This window comes from Sceloporus occidentalis, unplaced genomic scaffold (genome assembly GCF_023333645.1).
Source record: "Sceloporus occidentalis isolate IW3139 unplaced genomic scaffold, rSceOcc1.0.p SCAF_157, whole genome shotgun sequence".
NCBI classification, from domain to species: Eukaryota; Metazoa; Chordata; class Lepidosauria; order Squamata; family Phrynosomatidae; genus Sceloporus; species Sceloporus occidentalis.
This window is the reverse complement of record NW_028317137.1, coordinates 1725428-1742492: the sequence shown is the minus strand read 5'-3', so window position 1 is coordinate 1742492 and position 17065 is coordinate 1725428. Positions and strand designations below refer to the sequence as shown.

Here is a 17065-nt window from a genome sequence, read left to right as displayed (position 1 = left end):
TGTTCCTGAGAGCGATTCATCCCCGTCAGGTAGCTCCAGATATGCTAACGTTAGTCTTTTTAGCCAATGTTTTGGTGAAGCCTCCACTAGTTTGCTTTTGTGAATTAATCGCAAGTGTCACCAAGTTAAAACAAGAACTATTACAAACCTGAGCGTCGTATTTCTTCGGTGGCCAACTTAACCAACACACACACATACTAACACACAAACTCTAACGCCATACACTTACAAACACACATTCTTTCACCTGCTCCTCCTCTTCATCTTCTAGCAGCCACTAACCCTAGGCTCACTTCTGACACTTCAACACAATATCCCGACACACACACACACACTTACACTGAAACTCATACATGCTAACACCAGATAGTAAAAGACACACACTCATGCTAACACCATACACTCAACAAACCTTTACACAACCTATACACCATACAGTTACCAACACACATAATAACACCATACGCACATGCCTGCTAACACCATACAATAATATGCACACAATCTAATGGCTGACGTGCACACTCACTCTAATGCCATACTGTAACACACACAACCCTATACGCACACTAACACCACATTCCTGTACACACACGGGGGTAAACAATCTGTTTTTCATACCTGTAATATAGTATGTCCTAAAAGTCATCTATTTTGTCTGCTCTGACTGTATACAGGTTTATACGACAAGCCAGGTCAGACCAGCAGTCAGTAAAGATCCCCGCACCATTTAAAGACACTGGCTAACTTCTTATTTCCGCTGTAGGATTATTATTAGCCATAAACTACTTATATTTATATTGGGATAAGTAAAGCAGCGGCGTGTCGTGCCCATAGTATTCAGGGGGCAGTGGTTGCAGGTCAAGGTGATATCCGTGCTGTGAAAGAGATTGCTCTTCTATTGAAGGTCAGGTTAAGGTTTTCTCCCCATGAATATGGCTTCACGCAGCCCCGCGGATTGTGTAGTAATATGGATAAGTAGTTTGTCCTCTGACTGATGACAATTATTTTTGGAACATCCATTGTTTGGTAAGAAGGGAAAAAAAAATATTCACTCAGGGCAACTCCTTACCGCGTGGATATATTTATTCTCTCGAGACGCCAAAGAGCCCTAGGCAGGTACAAGACATCCACCCTCCGCTCTGCTCAGTGTGTGAATCTGTGTCGTATGAATGGAAACAGTGTAAGCTGGGTCTAATTTTGTTTCAAAGAAACATTCGACGATATTTTAAGGTAAAGAGGCTAAGTATTATGGATATTGTGGTACAGATTATATCACCAAGTTCCCACCAACACTGCCATACATCCATGGTATGCGGTAGGTATCTGCGGTGACACTGTCTATACTGTGTGTCTATAGAATAGACATTAGTTCACAAAAATATTTATATTGGGGAGTGAATATAGCAGAAAAGCGGAAAATAGTAAATAAGCGGTATAAAAGGAGAGTATGCACATATGGCATTAGACCTTTTTCACACCACCAATGCCCCAAAACAGTACAAGTATGGGTTGACTGTCAAAATACACACATATACACGTACATACACTTACACATACTTACACATACATGCACATTCCCGCTTACTATTAAACACAATGGCATCCACATGCTTACTTGGCCTTAGACACATTTACCCTAACATACACTCATACCCAAGATGCATACGTTCTCTCTCCCTTTTCTCATTACGTCTCCTCTTTTTATTTATCTCTCTTCTTTATCGCTATTGCTCCTATTTTTTATCGATCGCTATATCTCTGATTACTCATTATCTCTCCCCTTTCTCATGATCTCGCTTACCTTTCTCCCTCTCATTTTTTCTTGTTTCAGTCCTGTGGTGGGAGTGCAAAGTCTTTTTCTTCAGACCTCTGCTCTGGTGCTCCCTCGCGGTGCGTGCGGCTTCAGTGCTGAGCGCCGGGATAATGATGTCATATCCTGGCACTCAGCATAAGTCGCCGGCACACAATGTTAGGGAGCGCTGAAACAGAGGTCTGGTGGAACAGAACTTGTTCTCACTTAATTTTGGGCCGGTTAGAGGGAGACTTGCACCCGACACCCACAACTTTTTGACTGTGTACTTGCCTAGGCTCATCTCCAATTGTTGCGTTGTGTAGTTGTGTGTTTGTGGATGTTTATGAACGCTGTGAGCGATGTTAGGTATTTAGGTGTCTGGCTGTGAGTTGTGTGAATGCTGTTAAGTTTCTGAGCGTCTGTCACGCTGAAAATATTTTATTTGTATTTGTTCTTCGTATTACTAATAATAACTGTGAAGTCCATTTACATATGTACAGCCCCAAATAGGTGTTTTTTGTTAAAATCCATCCCTCTGCCCCATTGAGTGTGTTGTAAGCTCTGTAGGTCACTGGGAGTCGTAGAGAAGTGCTGTCTATATACTAGAAATGGCTGACAAGTGACTACAACTCCCATCATTCTTACTGGGAAACGCAGGCTGCCCAGACCTGATACAGAGTCTACTGTCAGGATATTATTATTAGTTGTGAATAAAGATTGTACAGAAATCTTTTATGAAAACATGCTGTAGAATTATGGAACAAACAGATTTTGAAGGAAAAGGGTTTTATTTATTTCATTAGTTCCGTTATACGATACAGAAAAGAACATTTGCAGATCATTAAGTACTGTTCAACCGCCTCCGCTAACCGGGGGCATTAATCTCAGCATTAAGCCATAAGCGATAGTAAGGACGTCCGTAACATTTTATTCTATTTACAACAATGATGCGATTCACTCAGTTTTTTGTCCTAATCATAGAATTGCAGTTTTTTAGATGCTGTTCATTTTACAGCCTCCATGATTCTGCGGGTTCTGCGAGCAATTAACGCTCATACAGAGAAACGAGACAGAGCCCAGAAAACGGCCGTTTCAGTTCTGGTATCGTTTTGGGAATGTTATCACATGATCAGCGATAAATTATTTCATCCCGGAATTATTGGGTGACTCGGACCTTGTAGTAACTGCCGCTTTAAGGTTGTCCCATCGCACCTGATACAGATACGGATGAGAATTTCCCAATTAGAATATGTGCTGAAGCGATGTTAAAATATTTTGGGTCACTATTACAACCTGAATGTTTTTATTTGTCACTTGCAGTTCCAGATAACCACAGCTGTGGTCTTTAGGTGTCATCTCCACCATGACTGGATCCTTTCTGTGCTCTTTTTCATTAATGTCAGACAGGACTGTATAGTTTACATGGAACAAGATCTTTTCTTGGGTCATTCTAGTCCCGGTTTCCAGCCTTCCCTGTTATGCAGGTAAACTCTGTGTGATTGCTTATCATAGGTTTCATTGTATTTAAAATAGCATCTTAACAAATAGTGCAAAAAATACATGAATGTTAAAATATATGGCTCCTGCCTGATTTTAAGACATGTTCTCGCCATAGACAAACATCCATAAAATTAGGAGAGCAGTTTCTATTCTATGAGCGACAAAGCAGTAAAATCCCTTAAAGTGAGCTTAGCCTGTGGGGTGTAATTATTATCGCTGTTTGATCATGCGCTGGGATTAATACGATGCCTGTATGCATGGGCCAAATATTTTATTTGGGCTCAATTCACATAGAATTGAGCAAATGAGCTGTCAGAGGTGGAAGATGAGATTTACCCCTAACTACAGAAGCAAATCAAGATTTTAACACAAAAGCCACATTAATGGTACCCTGTATGGCGGGTAATCAATGTACGAATTAAAGGGGCCATACATAAGATACTGGAAAAATGAGGGGGGAAAATGGGGTGTTTAATATTTGTAATGCTGCTTCTAACAGAGAAGCAAGATGTTTAAGAAAAGAAAAAAACCCTCCAGAAATGTAATCACAAAACAAAAAGTAGTTTCAAAGCTGCCAGATCCAAAGTAATTCATGAAATGTACAATCTTTGGAGCCTCCTCGGCTGGGTGTTGCAGGATTTGGTTAGTGAGAGTAACACCGCGCATGTATTTTCAGTATTTGGGTGACTTTGTGTAGAGTTTAGGCAGATGAGGCCCCGAAGCATCAACAAATATTGTAAGCAAACCAACCCTGTGAATAGTAATAAAAATAACATCAGTATTGCAAGTAATCATTTCCATAAAAATACCCAAATTGTTCCAAAATACGGTACAGTGATGTCAGATAAAAGCCCATTACCCATACATGTGATTGGCGCGGGGGTTGTATGAATATAATACGGTACTTTGTATAGTTATCCCCTTTGTGTTTAGTTTTTTTATTGATTAGTTCATGTGCTTTACAAGAGGGAAATGTTTAGATAAAGACAAAGTGTTTTAAAATAACCTTTCAGCTTTACTGCACTTTAGATTCAAGACTCTTTAAGACTGTCGAGTGTTACGATTGGTATTAATTGTTATGCCCTGGATGAGAAGGAACCCTGTTCTAGTATCGTCCTATTTTAAGCCGCTACGCCCCGGCTGGGTTCTGCGTTACCTACGAATCAGTAACCGCTGCCTGGATTGTTGCGTCTTAGAGCTTTGAAAATCAATACGATCCCAGCGACGATCCCAACGATTCCGACAGCCAGACCCAGGCCACAAATGATATTCTCAGATGTCTCTGGGTGGGGAGACGAGGTCTCTGGTCCTGAAATTATTACAAATAAACAACAAATCTTAATATTATTTACTCAGTGAAAAAAATAATTATTGGAAATCAACGGGAATTGCTTGTTAATAAATAGGGTCCATCACGTGACCTCTCCAGCTGTCGCAGCTCTTCCTTAAACGTCTGGAGTCTTCAGTAGAAGTAAATTCAGTTTTATGCCAATACAGTTTTTCTTTTCTACTGTATATAAAAAGTGTTTATTTTATCGGTTTGTATACTTACTCCAAAATTGGTTTGTAGGGTTGGTGGGCTGTCCTGCGTGTTCCACAGAACACGTGTAAATATCGCCCTGTTTTGGGACAAACCCTAAGTACAGGAATTTTCGGAAGGAGCCGTCTGGAGTCGGGTAGAAGTCGGTTTCGGAAACCCCATCGGTCACAGGCTGGTTATTTTTCATCCAGCTCATTTTGACAACAGGAGGAAAGAACTTGCTGGCGAGACAAATCAGCGTGTTGGGCACCTCGAAAACCACAGGGTTCTCTGGGAATAAGTGGATGTCGGGGGCCACTGTGGGAAAAAGAAGCCGGAATTAATCCAAATGGCACTGGCACATAACTAGATGTCTCTGATGTGTCCTAAGAATAACCAAACACAAAGAAGATAATTAGATCGTCTGACCTTTAGTTCTGTCATTATTTCTATGTTAATGATGGTTAACGATGTGCTTTGTTTACTTTCGTATGGAATTAAAATCTACACCCGCTAAATCCACTAAAATCCTGATAAAGCGCGCCCTTTTTTATAGTGTAACTGTAGGAGGTGTTAGGGCGTGGCTTAATATTATTCCCACCCACTATTAACCATACCCTGCCCATTTTTGCCAGTATCCACCCCTTTTCCTATTTTTTTATATAGTCAACGCAAGATACGCATTTTTTTTTTTAAAGCCATAATTTTCAAATAACAGAACTGAGCATATCTAAGCCGTCTGAGTACCTATGGGATGGAAGCAAAGGTAATTAAGACGGAGATCACTAAGAAAGCTTTCCGGGTGAAAAGATGGAAATCTGTGCTCTATGCTATGCGTTTGGTGGGATCAGTAAGGATATGTCTGTGGAATATGGCAGTTTTATAGAATAAAGATTAGCACCAGATCTCTTGCATGTTCCTGTCGTGAGATTATATTCAGGTTTGAATAACTGGAATAGCACATTGGCAAAAGGTGTAGTTACCCACAGAGATCTGGGTCTGTTACCCGGCAGCCAGTCCAAGCTTGGCCACCAGGGGACACAACATGAGTGACTGTAAATACACCTTTTGTGGCTTGTGTTATTATAAAGGGAAAATGTACATTGATATACAGGGAAGGATCCGTAACTGATGGCCAACTCCTTATCTCATTCTAACCGACACCTGTAGTAAACCTAAACCCTCATTATATTTACTGATAATAAACCATCTCCACCTAAAGGTCCCTCTATATATTTGAGCAGTTGATGTAAATCTAGTAAGAGAAGCTCTAGGTGATCATCCGTTACCGTTTCTGGCGGCCGTCATGTTTGAACGCTTCATCATGATGTTCAGATTCTGCTTCATAATTCCAATATTCTGCAGGGCGCCCGCTGCCTCAAATGTGGCCGTTTCTCCAAACTGAGGAAGCCTCCACTTTGTCTCTTTTTTGTCCAGATCCACATAAAATATCTCATCTTCATCAAACTGGAACATAAACTCCCCCGTGGGCTCCTGAGTCTGGTAGAAGTTTGATTGAGTCAATACATTCTCCACTGCAGAGAGAAATACAGACATAGAAAGAGTCTATTTAATGCTTATTAGCAGCAATGTCCCCAAAAACCTCTTCAGATGACAAGCGGATATTCACTGCCCTCACTGCTAAGAAGATTCAGGGTCCAGAGCAATTAATTACAATCAACCCAGAGATTTATGCATACAAAGTAAATCCATCCACGTTAAAACACTTCGGAGAAATAGGCAATAGATAAATACAAAGTTTCTTTTTTAACATTAAAAACTAAGAGCGAAATGATGCCGATCACCCTGTTGGCCTGCGGGAAATGGGAATCCATATAAATATCTGGCTAATATAACGAGAAACACCCAGCCTTAACTGTATCTCGACCTGTTCATAGCGTGACGTGTTCAGGACGGTTCCGATAAATCTCCGCGTTCCACCTCTTATTCCTATAGCGTCTGGGTATTATCGTTGACGTGTTGGTTGGTAGGATATTGACCCCAGTTTGTTGTCTGAGTAATAAATGTAGACCCATAAAGCTTGTAATTTAGGGTAAGACCACCATGTATGTATAAATGTGCCCCCTTCCCACAGTTTCTGCAGCATCTGGCGGGGTATTTGGTAAAGTTTTGCCCGTCCTTGCTGTGTATAGAACCATCTATATATAAGCCGAAAGAGTTTCTTTATGGATTATGCAGCTGGTAGTTTTGCAGATATTCAGAAATATCCATCTTCTTTGGTTTGTAAGTCCGTTTCCCGTTTACATCACCCCCATATCATGGCGTAAAAGCCCCTTTTATAGACAGAGGGGTGAAAGCCAGGGAGTCGGTGGTGGATCGGAATCCAGGTTTTGTTGCCAATAAGCTGGTTTCTGTAGCTTGGTAATGCCAAACCTGCCAAGACTTATAGCGATCCCTTCTGTGGATGCCATAACTCGTAATAATATTGTATGATAGGGGATCGCGATGTTCATCTCTCAGCATCATGTGATGTAATATAATTTGGTGTAAAACCCCATGATGTAATGAATTATCTGCTGTCGCTTACCTTTTACTGCCTGACTGGAGTGGAGACGCAGCACACAGATCAGGAGCAGGGAACACGCCGAGAGGCACCATCTCTCTGCCATGATGCTGTTTTCACAAATACTGAATACCCAGCGTGCAGGAGCCTTCTGTGTCCTCTTTAAACTTCTGATCATTGTAATACCCCAAGACGAGCTACTAAGAGGAGGAGCTATCAAAACTCAGCCAATAGGAATATTCCTTGCACGTGATGTAACAGTTGCCAGGTAAGCATTTGCTTCGAAGCGCTCAGAAGTTATGCCTCTGGGTGCTCGCAGTGTCACTGGATCTATAGGGGGTATATATAAGGGGTTATATGTCGGCGTCGTCACCCCCTGGTTGTCAGTATGGGAGTAAAAATACAACATTCCAGCAGTTTAAAGTAAAATCAACAAAAGTGCAGCGATTATTCTGAGCTTTCTATAAGAATACATTCCAGCTCTGTGATTTTAGTTGATTGGCTGCATGCTGTGGGGGGGGGGGGGGTTCAGCCTACGGGTATAAACCCCCCATTGGTGCCCCGATTAAAGACCCCTGTGCTGTCGCTTCCCCTGCAGAGCTGTGATGCCTCCTATGTATCCGTGTAATAACTAAATATCTACAGTAAACACTTCTTTTATTAACCCCTTCAATCCCCTATAGACGTACTGGGACGTCCAAAAAACACCCACTAAGGAACCCCTATGGACGTACCGGTACGCCTAGCCCTTCGTGCAGCATCAGGGACACATCCTGTCGTTTGACAGCCTGGACTCCCCCCTGGCAGCAGAAGCCAGCGTCGCCCCAAATGAAACATAGGTCTACTAAAGCAAAATGTGAAAATTTCACGTTTGGAATCTATAACGCGCATGGTCCCGTTTGTGCCCTGTAATGTCCAGAAAACCACAAAAAAAATAGGCATGTGGGGTATTTCCGTAATCAGGAGAGGCGGCTGAACAATTTAGGATAGATTTCTCTGCCGTTACACATACCCTGTACAAAAATCCTAAGAATACTACAAAATACTAAGACGCGTTGGTGAAAAAAGTGCAGGAACTAATTTCTGTGGCCACCTTTGACAGTGATTGGTGGCCAAATACCTGCATGTAGAATGCCCAAATACCCCTGATAGGGGAGTTGCAGTCCCATCAAAACTTATGTAAAAATGTAACGGCTTTGTATAAAGTAATGTACACCTTATAGTATGTTGCCTATATGTGCTGGGAAAATCTATATAAATTAGGTATTTCTCAAATCAGGACACCTGAATTGATAAATCTGGATTTTCTGTCTCTTTACCTAATTTTGTGAGGATTCAGAGGGAAAATGTAAAAAAACTTAGATGTTTTTTCAAATTTTTGCTAGTTTTTACTAAATTTCTAATTCTAAATTTTCAGCTAATCCTCCAACTATGGTATCAAAAGAAAGCTCTATCTCTCCTTGAAAAAACAATATATAGTTTATATGGGTACACTATTCACAGGAAAAGAGAATCATCGCTGAACCGACATACCGCAAAAATTGCAAAATTGCTCCGGGTTTTGCGGTACCAAAAACCCCTGGGATTGAAGGGGTTAATATGTATCAGCATGTGTCTAATGTGCAGGGGTGGGGCTACCAGATAAGCAGCAGCTTAAGGACCCCATTGGTCTACGGGGCCCCTTAGGGGCAGGTTTATTGTAAGTTAATATTATAATGTATCTTGTTCATTAACAAACTAGCGATTATGTTCCTTTGTGTATAATGATCCGTTTTCATCATTGTACTTAAGATGGGCCCCCAGTCTTTTTGCTGAGGGCCCCTAAAAGACTCGAGTCCCAGGCGGCACTTTGACAGGGGTGGCAATTTGTGGCTTCATGCGCAGGTATTCGTTAGGAGCGCTGCATGCACACAGAAAGCTGTCATTAGCTGCAGACGTCATTCCCCACACCCTTCGCTTTTGGTGGGCGTGGTTTATGTGGGGGAGGGGCATAATTTCATCCTCGGACCCAGACAGCCTTGGGCCGGCCCTGTATTTATAACAAGAGCACTGAAAACTACGTCTCTTAAAACACATCCTCCCCGGAGACAAGTGATGATGATGATGAGCGCGTCTTCTCATTGGTCATTCATGTGAATTGTAGAAAGTCCCTCATGCATTTTATTGTAATCCATTTCTGTAGAGCTTCAGTTGCTGAGAGTTTTAGTCGCCCCCAGTCGTACAGATCAGGCAGCGGGATGGAAGCCGGGGGACTCTCTGGGACTCTTCTACTCTGCGTGTGGCTGCTGATAGCCGACTGCTCATGTAAGTAGATCCTGAAGTACCTCTAGATTATAAACTTGTTTGAGCAGGGCCCTCCTCACATGTTGTTTCTGTAAGTCAGTTTGTTATGTTACATACTACTTGTTATGTTCTGTCTATCCATTGTACAGCACTACGAAATTTGATGGTGCTATATAAAACAAATAATAATAATAATAAGTGTCCGGACGCACCTGTCAGATATTCTGTAACTATATAATACGTAAGAAAAGTAATTCCACGTCATGCGGTCGCAGGGCTTTATTCTGATGATCATTTCAGAAATCATAATAATAAAAACACACATTAAGGGCGGATCTTCAGTCCTCTGGATAGACAGGCTGCGATGGCCCTGCATAATGTATACTAATACCATTGACATGACAAAATGTAACAACGTGACTAAACGTCAATAACGATGTATTAATGATGAAGGCGAGTAAGAAATGGAGATAATAAATCTATATAATAGTTACATAGGGGGTTAAAATGTTCCCAAGAAAACCTATAAGAAAAATGGTTAAATAGAACATACCGTATTTGCTCGATTATAAGACGAATATTAATTTATGAAAAAAAGAAAAAGCCTGAATATAAGACGACCCTATAGGAAAAAAGTTTTACCAGTAAATGTTAATTCATGTAAACTATGTGAACAATTGTTTGTTAATAAAAGCTATGATTGAGAAAAATATTTTGTTTTTATTTTCTTTTTTTTCAACCTGCCCCCCCCAGTTATGCACATCTGCCCCCAGGCTTGCCACTCTGCCCCAGAAATGCCTTTTAACCCTCTAAATGCCACTGTGCCCCATGATATGCCTTTTAACCCTCTATATGCCACTGTGTCCCATGATATGCCTTTTGACCCCCTATGTGCCACTCTGCCTCCAGAAATGCCTTATACCCCTATATGCCACTCTGACATTTAGGGGGTTAAAAGGCATATTATGGGGCAGAGTGGCATATAGGGAGGTATAGGGCATTTCAGGAGGCAGAGTGGCATTAAGGGGGTTAAAAGGCATTTCACAGAGCACTCTGCCTCCAGAAATGCCTTATGCCCCCATTTAACACTCCCTTCCACTCCCTCCTCCAAACTTACCGGTGCTTCTGAGTCCCCCGGTGCTTAGTCCGGGCAGCGTGTAGAGCTCTACGCGATTCGCGTAGACAACGTCCGCTCTACGCGAATCGTGTAGAGCTCTACAGGCTGCCCGGGCTAAGCACCGGGGACTCAGAAGCACCGGTAAGTTGAGGGCGGGGGGCATAGCACAGGAGGATCCAGGTCCCCTGCATCGCTGCAGGGGATCTGGATCTTAGTCTCATAGTCAGACCTATTTGAGGTCTGATTATAAGACGACCCCGATTATAAGAAAAAACCTTGTCTTATAATTGAGCAAATACGGTATATACAGATTCATAACAAATGGATTGTTATCTTTATATTGATTCTATAGCCTGGTAAATACACAGAGCAATGAGATACGGAGAGATCCTGGAGGGTGTCGCACCTAATTCCACCCAATCACTGCCCTCCACACCGTCGTATTTTAATAATACAGTTATGTGATTGCGGAATATGTCAGCGCTATATAAAGAAAAAGGATGGGATTCTAATATATAGTCATCAGAGGCTACCTGCTTCTTTAATGTTAATGCAACATAATGGAACCCAGCTCGGTCATGGTTTTGCGCTCTTCCTCTGTACCGGTTCAGATGACCTATAATCATAGGTGTAGGTAACGCATTAGCAAAAGCAGCTTGCGAGTCTATATGGTGTCTTACTAAACATGGCCACTAGATGTCGCTAAAGGCATAGGAAAGGGTACTGTCTATGGGTTCAGGTGCGCAAGAGTGTTTATGTATTTATATAGCGCGATCATATACTGCAGCGCTCTACAATGAGTAAACAGCACATAACAATTTGGACCCAAACAAGTTTACAATCTGGTAAAGTATAGTATATCCTGTCTAAACCGTAATTGGTTTTAACCGAGGAGATTAGCGCAGGGTTTGCGATTCGACGACCCGTCTCTCAGGCGCATTACAATAATAATGATCATTTTTATTAATACTTTAACTTCCAGCAGTGTGAGAGTTATTTAAATTAAGTTCTTCCACCCCAAACTCATCCCACCATGTCTTTAGGAGCTTGCTTTGTGCGCTGGGCGCAGTCATGCTGGATTAGTAAGGGGTCTTCCCTAAACCGCCACCACACCTGGCAGACACATTTGTACGGCCAGAGGAGGAGCACCCGGATACCGTTATACGGGGTTTCTTGCCTCGGCTCAGGAGCCTGCAGAGTTCTGTGGGCCCGGCTGGGGCTCTATCAGTAATATCGGCGGCGGCTGACGAGACAGCGTATCCCCTCCCCCACCGCCTCTCTCCGGCTGCAGTCTGTGTTACGGCCGCTCCCCCCCAAGGGGGCGTGGCTACGGAGGAGGGCGGACACAACAGGAGAGCCGGGGCTTCATCCTGTATTGCCTGAGACCCTCCCTGATACACACCCCGCACTCATACTCACTGCGCACTCACAGATTCCGCACTAACTCACCACACACATCTCGTACTCAGTCACTCACACACCCGCACTCACAGATCCCTAACTCACAGATACCATACTAACACACCCCGCACTCACAGATTCCGCACTAACTCACCTCACGCACATCCCATACTCACGCACCCCGCACTCACACACCCCACACTCACAGATACCATACTAACACGCCCACACTCATACTAACATATCCCATACTCACAATAACACACTCACAGATCTCACACTAACTCACCCCACACTCACATGCCGTACTAACAAACACACTCCACACATCCCAAACTCATAACAATCCACACTCAAACATCCCACACTCACAATAATTCAATCCAGACTCACAATAACATACCCCACACTCACATACCATACTCACACACACTCACAGATACCATACTCAGAGATACCATACTTACACTAACACACTTACACTCACAGATACCATACTCACACTAACCCACACAACCCATAAAATCTCACACATTCCGTACTCACAGTCACACAGCCCACACTCACAATAACACACCCCACACTCACACATTCCGTGCTCACAATAACACACCTCACACTCACACATGCCATACTCACAATAACACACCCACACTCGCTGAAACACACCACACCAACACAATCCTCGCACACAGACCTCTCACTCTCACTCACACTCTGCTTCGCTGTCACTGCACATACCCGGGTGTCTAATATACAATCCGGCCCAATGTGGGAATTACCCCCGTCTGCTTTCTGCCCCTGTGATGGGGGAGGGGTGTGTGTGACCCGGGGTAACTCTGCTCTCTCCCCACAGCGGCCGAGGATTATGTGTATGAGGTGAAGGATGAATGTCTCTATATGAACGGGACTGAGAGAGTCAGGTATCTGCAAAGACATTTCTACAACGGGGAGGAGTTTCTTTACTACGACAGCGACGTCGGGAAATACATCGCGAAAACCGAACTCGGGAGACCCGACGCGGATTATTGGAACAGCGATAAGGAAATCATGGAGCACGAGAAGAATGAGGTGCAGAGATTCTGTGTGCATAACTATAACGTGCAGCCCGGTCTCACAGTGGGCCGGAGAGGTGAGTGCGATCCCCACACCGGCCAGCAGCGAGTGACCGGCGCCCCTGTCAGCACCCTGTGTCCACCATTAATAATACCCCAGCTGCTGCTAGTTACCCTGATGTACCCCCCTAGTCTAATCACTGACACCCCCGACACGGGGTTACCCACTGACATCCCTCTGCGGTATACAGCGGCCCTGGAGAGGACTCGGGAGGCTCCGTATCAACAATCCTCATATAAACGCGCATTTTGTGTAATTGGGTTTCCGGCACTTGTGTTACAGATCGGTCCCGATCACCTTTACATCCCATAATAACCCAGAACTGCCCCGTGTACCGATATCTACCCCAATTGCCCCATCCCGTGGCTGCCCGTTGTCGCCGTTGGTTACGCTCACTGCGTGTTTCTGTGTTCCAGTGGAGCCGCAGGTCAAGGTGTCCGTGATGGGGCCGGAGGACGATTTATTGCAGCACCAGCACACCCTGATCTGTAACGTTCACGGGTTCTTCCCGTCCGAGGTTTCCGTGAAATGGTTCCGGAACGATCAGGAACAATCGGAATCGGTGAAGTCGTCCGATCTCTTCCCGAACGGCGACTGGACCTTTCAGATCTTAGTGATGCTGGAGACCGACATCCAGAGAGGCGACTCGTTCACCTGCGAGGTCCTTCACAAGAGCCTGAGGAGCCCCCTCCGAGTGCCCTGGAGTAAGTGTGCCGGGCCCCCCCCCGAACCCCCCAAATAATGGGATCGTCCAAATAGAATACTCATTAACCCCTGCGGGTCCCGGGCTCTTTTACTACAGGACTTATCGCAGCCGTTATTCTCTAATAATTAAAATAACTATCAGGTGCTAAAAAAATATTGCACAAAATATACAGTGAATAAATGTTATAGTCAGTGCCGCAAACACTTGAAGTATAGCCCCAGATACCACAAACAATAATGATAAATAAATAGACTTTCAACTTTTAGAGTGACAATTAATTAATTTTACCACCAACAATACAAAACGTGTATCATAAGAACATTTAAATAATACTAATAATATATTATATTTCTCTCAGTTGTCAAATTGGATCTTCATCCGTTGTATCGCAGAGACATCAACATGTGAAGAATAAAAAACAAACCAAAATAAACAAAAGTCATAGTGCTTCCCGTAAAATAAATAAATAAATATATCTATCAAGTGTTTCCCCTAAGTGGTCTCGCACTCACATAAACTTGAGCAATACAGTTTGCTCTAACTTTTTCCAACACACGACCAGAGGTTCCGGCTCTGTTTTCGCCTGTCGGGTTGCTTTGGAAGATTCCCTCTGGATCTCTAGCGGTTATCCGTCCACACGGCAGCGTAACGAGAAGAAGGATGCGCATGGAGAGGCAAAGGGTAAGGTATACAAAAGTTTTAATGTTTAGAACAAAGTGCGGTACGTATGCTCACATTAAAAATCTGTCTCTCGAGTATCTGAGTCTCTCTGATTTTCTCCAACCGAGCGGCTTCTGGATGCAACGCGATGACGTCGACGCGCAGACGCGTTTCGCCCAGTCAGGCTTCCTCAGTGGCGTCACTGTCAGTGGCGGGAAGCACTATGATTTTCGTTTGTTTTTTATTCTTCACATGTTGATGTCTCTGTGATACAACGGATGGAGGTCCAATTTGACCACTGAGAGAAATATAATATATTATTAGTATTATTTAGATGTTCTTATGATACACGTTTTGCATTGTTGGTGGTAAAATTAATTAATTGTCACTCTAAAAGTTGAAAGTTTATTTTTCTGCGCAACACTTTATTTATCAGCCGTTATTCTCGTTTACCGAACCCACAGAAATTATATTTTTTTTTTCAGAACAAAAAGGGCTTTTTTAACCCCTTAATAAAATTGTTTTCAATGGGTTTTGGGACCGCCCATTGTCCTTAAGGGGTTAAACTAAACATATATATATATATATATATATATATATATAGACATTACTTTTTATTAAACATAAAAAAAAAAGGGGGGATTTAAAAAAAACACAAAACTCCGGCCCTAACTTAACAAAAACCCGACATTTCTATATAATTTTTGTTTGTTTCAAGTTTTCAGGTTTTTGTTTTTTTTATTTTGTTAACCCCTACCTAACCCTAACTCCTCTCTCGTCCACCCCGCCGCACTAACTAAAGGGAAGAAGGGAAAGAACTCCAAACATAAAATTCACTAAACAGGCTGCCACCAATGTCGGCTTTCATGATGTGAATTCTTAAACTAAAAATAAACGGCTTCATGTGAAAGAGGGCGCTGGGAAGCGGACGTTCTGCGGTTTTACGCGGCGGCTTTCTTCATCCGTGTAGTTTTTCAGGCAGAAGGCGTGATAAATACCGTCTGGGAATGTCGGGATGTGAAGTCATCGCCGGGTCGTCGTCTCTTCTAACGAATCCTTTGTTGTTTCTGCAGAACCCGAGGTGTCTGATTCGGCCAAAAACAAGATGGTGACCGGGATAGTTGGGTTTGTACTCGGCGGCATCTTTATCACCGTCGGTCTTGTTATCTACTGGAGAAGCCAGAAAGGTAATTAGAGACGACCGGAAGAACCCAATGATACAGCACGGCATCGACACCTGATTTGTGACAATTTTCTGTTTTTTTCTTCCAGCGAGATCTTTGCAACGGGGGAATTACTCGCACCGTAAGTTTATGATGTCATAGGAAGTAACACCCCAGTTTGTATGTCCCCATTACATCAGCCTGCAGGTTATTAAAATGAAAAGCAGTCACCCACCAGACATTTAACCGGGAATACAGCTGCTGATTCTGTACGGGGGCTCACAAGGACCAAAACACTAAACTGGGGGAGCATCTTAAACTTGTTTTTTCTCTAAGAAGGGAGAGAACAGGAATGGGGTGTAAATTGGTGAGTTGTAAGGAAGTTTAACTTTACTAAGAAGGCGGTAGATAAGCGGAACAGCCTCCCAGCAGAAATTGTAGTGGTTAATACAGCGATAGGATGTAAACATGCATGGGATTGGCATACGGCTCTTGAATCTAACACAAGACCAGCGACTGACTGGATACACAGAATGGGACTTCCGGTCAATGGGATTTCCGGTCAATATCTATGTTTCTGTGTTGGAAAATGATGTAGAAGGCGTGATGTCGTGTATTGCCCCCCCCCGGTAAAGGATGCTGAGGGCACAGCCACCAACATTAATTGTCTCTCGCATTTATCCTACAGCATTAAACACCAGCGAGACCCACTGACGACCTTCAAAGCACCTTCAAGCCTTTTCCTCTGCATATCTGAATCTGCGCAAGATGGCGGCAGCGGCGGTCATGTGACCCGAACCGTAAAAACAACCCTAACAACGTATATATATATATATATATATATATAGGGACTCAGCTTCTATACTGTAAATAATGAGATTGAGTTATTAAAAAGCTTTTTTATGATAAGGAGGGGGTTAATTCTTAGATTATAGAAATAAAATGATTTATTTTGCGGGTTGCAGGTATTTGCTGTTATGATTATTAAAGTTCATCCCAATCTAATCCATATAGTCTGTACATACAGTAAGCGTGTCGCCTTCCGCTGTGGGATCCCTGCGTAATCAGGGGTTTCCTAGATCTAACGCCCCTGGATACAGATACAACCCGTTGCTATGCCGATAATATACAACCCGTTGCTATGCCGATAATTGGGTTTCTAGCACTGCTTTGTGGGTCGGAGGTCAGCGCGTCCCAAACTTATACGCCAGAACCCCAGACGCTTTTCACCAACTGCTTTATTAAATGGGTGAATGGAAGGGCAAAGAGGTTTGAAGGACC

At 43.1% G+C, this 17065-nt stretch overlaps 2 protein-coding genes across 2 annotated transcripts; one reads left to right on the top strand and one right to left on the bottom strand.

The window, feature by feature from the left end:
- Positions 1–4458: 4458 nt before the first annotated feature.
- Positions 4459–7444, bottom strand: LOC149280397 (RLA class II histocompatibility antigen, DP alpha-1 chain-like). The gene is made up of 4 exons (XM_089500642.1): positions 7363–7444; positions 6104–6349; positions 4848–5132; positions 4459–4604 (listed from the first exon to the last, which is right to left on the bottom strand). The coding sequence occupies exons 1-4, from the start codon at positions 7442–7444 to the stop codon at positions 4459–4461; spliced, it is 759 nt and encodes a 252-aa protein (XP_089356768.1).
- A 2131-nt stretch (positions 7445–9575) lies between these two features.
- On the top strand, positions 9576–16498 carry LOC149280396 (rano class II histocompatibility antigen, A beta chain-like). Its single transcript, XM_089500641.1, has 6 exons — positions 9576–9642; positions 12996–13271; positions 13672–13959; positions 15695–15808; positions 15894–15926; positions 16473–16498. Exons 1-6 carry the CDS (start codon positions 9576–9578, stop codon positions 16496–16498), a joined length of 804 nt encoding a protein of 267 aa, XP_089356767.1.
- The last annotated feature ends 567 nt before the right edge of the window (positions 16499–17065 follow it).